Source organism: Nerophis ophidion, linkage group LG28, assembly GCF_033978795.1.
Source record: "Nerophis ophidion isolate RoL-2023_Sa linkage group LG28, RoL_Noph_v1.0, whole genome shotgun sequence".
Lineage (NCBI taxonomy): Eukaryota > Metazoa > Chordata > Actinopteri > Syngnathiformes > Syngnathidae > Nerophis > Nerophis ophidion.
This window is the reverse complement of record NC_084638.1, coordinates 24643975-24651474: the sequence shown is the minus strand read 5'-3', so window position 1 is coordinate 24651474 and position 7500 is coordinate 24643975. Positions and strand designations below refer to the sequence as shown.

The 7500-nt window shown below is 42.3% G+C and overlaps 1 protein-coding gene across 5 annotated transcripts in view; it reads right to left on the bottom strand.

The window, feature by feature from the left end:
• Window positions 1–7500, bottom strand: part of LOC133544984 (gastrula zinc finger protein XlCGF57.1-like) — a 202805-nt gene that overhangs the window by 182710 nt on the left and 12595 nt on the right. The window contains exon 3 of one of the 5 annotated variants that reach the window (XM_061890253.1): window positions 2861–6399. The exons of the other annotated variants lie outside the window; for them this stretch is intronic. Within the exon in view, the coding sequence (XP_061746237.1) occupies window positions 4988–6399 (1412 nt within the window). The 3' untranslated portion in view covers window positions 2861–4987. Of the gene's footprint in view, window positions 1–2860; window positions 6400–7500 lie in introns of those variants that run through there. 5 annotated transcript variants of the gene reach the window in all.

The following is a 7500-nucleotide window of genomic DNA, read 5'->3' as shown; positions in this document are numbered from 1 at the left end:
ACCAGGGATAGCTGAATGGTTAAAGCTCCTAACTCCCAATTAAAGGGCATTGGGTTCAAATCCCAGGCAAGTTGATCGGTAACTAGGAAAGCTATTGTTTTGTATCATAGTTTACTGAGACAGGTTATCAATTGAATAAGTCATTGGGGCCCGAAATCTACACTTAAGAAGACCAAGAATAGCTGAATAGTTAAACAGCTAGCTCCCAATCAAAGGGTCCTGGGTTCAATCCCAGTCAGGTCGATCGGCTTGCCAAACCAAAGAGAGGGAACGCCGGAAAATGTGGGGGTGCATCACCTCCCCCACACAAAGCAAAGCTAAGTGGTAGCTGGTTAATTAACTTATAGTTAAAAAGGTAAGTATGGGTAATAATAATAAATAGTCCATAGTCCAAAAGTCTAAGGGTAATTTCGGGGGTTAGCTCCTCCTGAGGCTAAAGTTGGTAAGTGGACCATCGGTAATTCCTGGCTGGAATGGCTGGGAATAGGAACATGAATAATTAATCAGTGAGAGTGTTGACCAATCAGCTCTCCTCGGTCTGACCAACAATTAGTCAATTAGTTAATAAAAAAAAAAGTATCAATAAGTACAACAAATTGGAATAATTGAAGAGAGAAAAAATTTCAATTGGATAATGAAAAACAAAAAAAAAGATTGGATGAATAAAAAGGATGGATAATATTAAAAACAGTATTAAGAAAAGTTAATTACATATAATTTATTAAAATTATGCTTTATCTTTTTTACATCATCCAATTACTCATCATTTATGTTTTTTATTATTCAATTGCAGCTAGTCAGGAGGATTCGTCCACCCATTTATTTTTCTTTTGTTTTTCATTATCCAATTAGAATTTTTTCTCTCTTCAATCATTCCAATTTGTTTTTTTTTTAACTAATTGACTATTTGTTGGTCAGACCGAGGAGAGCTGATTGGTCAACACTCACCCCCCCCCCCCCCCCCCCCCCCCATCGTGACATAAAATACTTCTTACCATTAATGCGACTTCTTGAACAGGTGCGGTAGGAAACGGATGGATGGATTTAAATGCATGAGAATGTCCATCCATCCATCCATCATCTTCCGCTTATCCGAGGTCGGGTCGCGGGGGCAGCAGCCTAAGCAGGGAAGCCCAGACTTCCCTATCTCCAGCCACTTCGTCTAGCTCTTCCCGGGGGATCCCGAGGCGTTCCCAGGCCAGCCGGGAGACATAGTCTTCCCAACGTGTCCTGGGTCTTCCCCGTGGCCTCCTACCAGCTGGACGTGCCCTAAACACATCCCTAGGGAGGCGTTCGGGTGGCATCCTGACCAGATGCCCGAACCACCTCATCTGGCTCCTCTCGATGTGGAGGAGCAGCGGCTTTACGTTGAGTTCCTCCCGGATGGCAGAGCTTCTCACCCTATCTCTAAGGGAGAGCCCCGCCACCCGGCGGAGGAAACTCATTTCGGCCGCTTGTACCCGTGATCTTATCCTTTCGGTCAGGACCCAAAGCTCATGACCATAGGTGAGGATGGGAACGTAGATCTACCGGTAAATTGAGAGCTTTGCCTTCCGGCTCAGCTCCTTCTTCACCACAACGGATCGATACAACGTCCGCATTACTGAAGACGCCGCACCGATCCGCCTGTCGATCTCACGATCCACTCTTCCCCCACTCGTGAACAAGACTCCTAGGTACTTGAACTCCTCCACTTGGGGCAGGGTCTCCTCCCCAACCCGGAGATGGCACTCCACCCTTTTCCGGGCGAGAACCATGGACTCGGACTTGGAGGTGCTGATTCTCATTCCGGTCGCTTCACACTCGGCTGCGAACCGATCCAGTGAGAGCTGAAGATCCCGGCCAGATGAAGCCATCAGGACTACATCATCTGCAAAAAGCAGAGACCTAATCCCGTGGCCACCAAACCGGAACCCCTCAACGCCTTGGCTGCGCCTAGAAATTCTGTCCATAAAAGTTATGAACAGAATCGGTGACAAAGGACAGCCTTGGCGGAGTCCAACCTTCACTGGAAACGTGTCCGACTTACTGCCAGCAATGCGGACCAAGCTCTGACACTGATCATACAGAGAGCGGACTGCCACAATAAGACATTCCGATACCCCATACTCTCTGAGCACTCCCCACAGGACTTCCCGAGGGACACGGTCGAATGCCTTCTCCAAGTCCACAAAGCACATGTAGACTGGTTGGGCAAACTCCCATGCACCCTCAAGAACCCTGCCGAGAGTATAGAGCTGGTCCACAGTTCCACGACCAGGACGAAAACCACACTGTTCCTCCTGAATCCGAGGTTCGACTATCCGGCGAAGCCTCCTCTCCAGTACACCTGAATAAACCTTACCGGGAAGGCTGAGGAGTGTGATCCCACGATAGTTGGAACACACCCTCCGGTCCCCCTTCTTAAAGAGAGGGACCACCACCCCGGTCTGCCAATCCAGAGGTACCGCCCCCGATGTCCACGCGATGCTGCAGAGTCTTGTCAACCAAGACAGCCTCACAGCATCCAGAGCCTTAAGGAACTCCGGGCGGATCTCATCCACCCCCGGGGCCTTGCCGCCGAGGAGCTTTTTAACTACCTCAGCGACCTCAGCCCCAGAAATAGGAGAGTCCACTACAGATTCCCCAGGCACCGCTTCCTCAAAGAAAGACGTGTTGGTGGGATTGAGGAGGTGTGAATGTTTTATATTTTATTCATAATTATCGTGTTAAGCAATGTCAGCTAAGATTGATCTGAGAGCCAGATGCAGTCATCAAAAGAGCCACATCTGGCTCTAGAGCCATAGGTTCCCTACCCGACACACAGGATTTAATTTTTTATGTCAAGGACGTCATAGTACAATAAAGTATAAAATCTTGGTATTTTTATACTGCTATTTATTGCAGGTTCAATAGCGTAAAACCGTACAAATGTATAAAATTGTAAAAATGAATGTAATAGTAAATCAATGTGGTTTAAAATTCGTTTCGAGTTGGACTTCAGTTTGTTTCTTACTGTGCAAGGTTATTTGGGGAAAGTCCGACAAAGTCCGCAAAAAGTGTCTCTTTGGAAGGAGCTGGGTTAGATCGCAGGATCAGGGAGACCGGACCCAAGCTTTGGCTGCTCCGGAGCAGAGGACCAAGAGCTGTGATGCTCTGGTGGGCGACGCCCTTGATGTCCTTCGTCAGATCGCAGGTCAGTCTCTTGTCAATCGGAATCTGTTTCCTCTCTGCTTTTTAGCAGGTAGATAGATCTCAGATGAAAAACAGTCTCTTTCGTTGAATTAGTTCTTCTTGGATTTTTGGAGAAGTTGTTGTCCAAGCAAGCAGGAGTCCTCTTTGTCTTCCATCCAAAGGCTGGTCCAGGCACGAATCCCGTATGATAGCGGTTTCTGCACCCTTTTTATACCCTTCGTAATGGGCCGGTCCTTTTCAAGACAAACAACTCCTTTTTTGGTTTGGGAGTACAGTCCATCACATTGTGTTGACTTCTCATTGGATACAACGTATACATGTTGTCATCTTTTCATTGGTTTACAAAGTTTTTAACCCACTTCGGGGTGTTGTCTCTTCACATTTGTTCACTAAGTGTACAACCTATTACATCGTGTCATCTGTCGGGTAATTTCCAGATTCTTCCCCCAACATCCTGTTCTTGACGGTCATCTGTTCTACTTTCTTCCTGTTAGTCACAGTTACCAAGGACCTCGGTACTTTCCGGCAATAGCATCATGTCTTTAGTCAGGTACGCATCTGATAAGGTCATTTGAGGTCTTTACCTTCACATTCCGTACTTTCATTCACCAAACTGGGATAATACACATAAGAACATGTATAAACACACATGACTAACATACTTGATACGTTTTGATCAGAATCTTTATTACACACAGATGAGTTTATATCTGGGCTCTGTGGTTGTGCTTTGTATAGGTCTCCCGTCCAAAGTTAAAACCCAGTAACTCAATTTTGGTCAAAACTGAGCTGATAATACTTTCGGAGTTCCTATGTGACATGCTTTACATTAGTGTATGCGATATTGTCATTTGTTCCGTAAGTAAGCTGTTACGCGCATGGCAGGACCTAGCAACTACCACATAACCGCGTAGATACAACAGAAAAACCTAGTATCTCAAGGGACCAATCAAAGCTTCTTTGTCAGTCGCCTTATTGTCTTTAATGAGACATTTGCACCAATGGGGGCCGACGGTCAACCTGATTAATTGATATTATGGCACAAGGGGATAGTTGGAATATTTGCCCAGGACGTTGCAAGCACCTTCATTAAATGTATTGTTCTTGATTCTTCCCCATGCATGCTCCTTTTGGGCAGATAACTGTGAAGGTCAAAATAAAAACTGGACGCTGTACACGGCTCTTGCCCAATGTGCAAACGCAGAATGGGGCCCGCCCGAGATTGTGATAAAATGTCTGGAGAAAGGGCACACGTTCATGAGAGCAGATTCAATCCATGGCTCAATCAGCAAGAAAATGAAAGCTCAGGAAAACATCTATATGTTTGATGACTTTGTAGATCTTTGTAAGACAGCATCAAGATAGATTGGTTTTCGCAAAATCAACTAGAAGTGAGTTACTAGGTTTTGCCTTTGGACGGGAGAGGTGGGTGAGATAGAGGGTTTCAACTCACATTGACTATATATATATATATATCTATATATATATGTATGTATATGTGTATATAAACACATATATATATATACATATACACATACATATATATATACATACATACATATATACACATAAACGTATACATACCTTTTCAATTTTGTCTGATTATTTTTTTAATAGAAGTACATAATGTTGCATATTAATGCATGCACTTGACTGAAACAAAATACTTATTCAAAATATATAAATTATGAGTATAGAAGCATTTTAAGAAGTTTGTGTAACACACAATTATGTTACACGAGTTATGTGTACTGATGATGTTGCAAAGTCAAAATGTAATTAATTTTAAGAGTTCATTTCAGATCCTGCCGCTTCATTTGCTGCTGCTGTTCTCACCAGCACACTTGTGTTTGTTACACTCGTACTGATAAGAGAATCTTTCGCGACACACATTGCAACTAAACATTTTCTCTCGTGTGTGTATTTTCATGTGTTTCACAAGTGATGATCGGGTGCAAAAGTTCTTGTTGCAGCCCGAACACAAATATGGCTTTTCACCAGTGTGTGATCTCATGTGTTTTACGCATGCTGATCGGTCGATAAAGCGTTTGGTGCAGCTTGAACAGGAATATGGTTTTTCACCGGTGTGTATTCTCTTGTGGCTTACAAATGCTGATCGTTGATTAAAACTTTTGTTGCATTTTGGACAGGAATATGGTTTTTCGCCAGTGTGTGTTCTCTTATGCACTACGAATGCTGATCGGTCAGAAAAACTTTTGTTGCAGGTTGAACAAGAATAGGGTTTTTCACCAGTGTGCGTTCTCTGGTGTACAACAAATTTTGAACTTTCAGTAAAGCTTTTGTTGCAGCTTTGGCAGGTAAAAGGTTTTTCTCCCGTATGTAATTTCATGTGGACTTTCAAAGACCCACTTACTGAAAAACTTTTTCCACATATTGAACAAGAAAAAGGTTTTTCTCCTGTGTGTGTTCTCATGTGTATTTTTACAGACTGTCTTTGCACAAAATCTTTACCACATATTGGACAGGAAAAAGGTTTTTCTCCAGTGTGTAAATACATGTGGTCTTTCAAACAGTTTCTTTGGGGAAAACATTTGCCACATACCGAGCAGGAAAAAGGTTTTTCACCAGTGTGTGTTCTTGTGTGTTTTATCAAATCTTCCTTCCGAGAGAATCTTTTACTACAAACTGAGCACATATACGGTTTTTCTCCAGTGTGTATTCTCATGTGTAATTTCAGATGATCACGGCGATTACAAGTTTTCTCACAGTGAGAACATTTGAATCGTTTGCTGTCAGTGTGACATGTCTTATCATCTTTAGAGTCTTCATCATCAGTGTCAGGAGAGTGTGACGTTGTGTCCTCACTATCTGATAGTGGAGCTACGAGCTTGTCTGCTTGTGATCCTCCACAGTGGTCTCCATCAGCTTCTGTTGTCATGTGTTGTGTTGAGCTGCTGCTTGGAGGCTCCCCCCCTACCCTCTCCTCACTTTCACCTTTGACCTCATCACCTTCACTCTTCACAATCACTGGGAACTCCTCCAACTGACTGATGCTGTATTCCTCCTCTTCCTTTTTAAAGTGGGGGGACTGTGGCGCCTCTTCTTCCTCTTTAATGTATTGGGTCAGTAGGTCATCTTTATCCTTTTTAATGCGAGGGTTCTGCGGTGTCTCATCTTTCTTTCTAATTTGGGAGGACTGTGGTTCTTCCAGCGGCACCCTGAAGCTCCCCTCCTTTTGCTGAGGGAGATGTTCTTTACACATGTCTGCAAGACCCAAAAAAGACAAACACATGCTTTAGAAACATACAGCTTTTTTCAGTCACATGAGGCATTCAGTACATTTACATGTACTAAAGTTAACCAAGTTATTGTAGCAACTAATCCAAAATCTCAGTAGGTGACAAACACACTCTTTGCAACATTATTCACAGGAAAAAATTAACAAGCTGGGGTGGGAGAGGTTTTTTTTTTAGGGGTAGGTGCTATAGGCTAAAACTTGTATGATGTATTATTTATTATAGAATTTATTTAAAAAAAACATTTTTAAAAGAATTAAAAAGGCTGTAAATTTAGTTGCTGACATATGCAGTAACATATTACATCATTTCCAATTGTGTTAGTTTCTCAAAACTTAATTTACGAGTTAATTACCTGTAATGGGAGAACTAATATATACATATACATATATATATATATATATATACATACACACATACATATGTATATATACAAACATACAGTATATGTCTTGATTGGATTATCCAGAGAATAGTGCTCGATACCGTGGTAGAGCGCAATATGTAGGTGTGGGAAAAATCACAAGACTACTTCATCTCTACAGAACTGTTTCATGAAACAGTTCTGTAGAGATGAAGTAGTCTTGTGATTTTTCCCACACCAACAAACATACAGTATATATATGTATATATATATATATATATATATATATATATATATATATATATATACATATACACACATACATATGTGTGTATATACACCGTAATTTCTGGACTATAAGCCGCACCAGCTAAATTTAGGGGAAAATACAGATTGCTCCATATATAAGCCGCACCCGACTATAAGCCGCAGGCGTTTTGATGTGTAATTACCATAGTATATAGGGGTTCCTGCTACCACGGAGGGGATCGTCGGGACAGAGATGACTGTTTGGGAACGCAAAGCGTACCATTTATTAACAATAAGTCTTTCAATCATTCAATCAAACTTTCCCATCTTTGACATGGTGAACAGCATTCGTGCAGAATAAAAATAATACAACGCTGCTAAGTAACACAAAGTCCTCGCCTGTAACACAGCAGTAAAAGTGCAATCCCGCGGACGTTTACGTTATCAAAATAACGT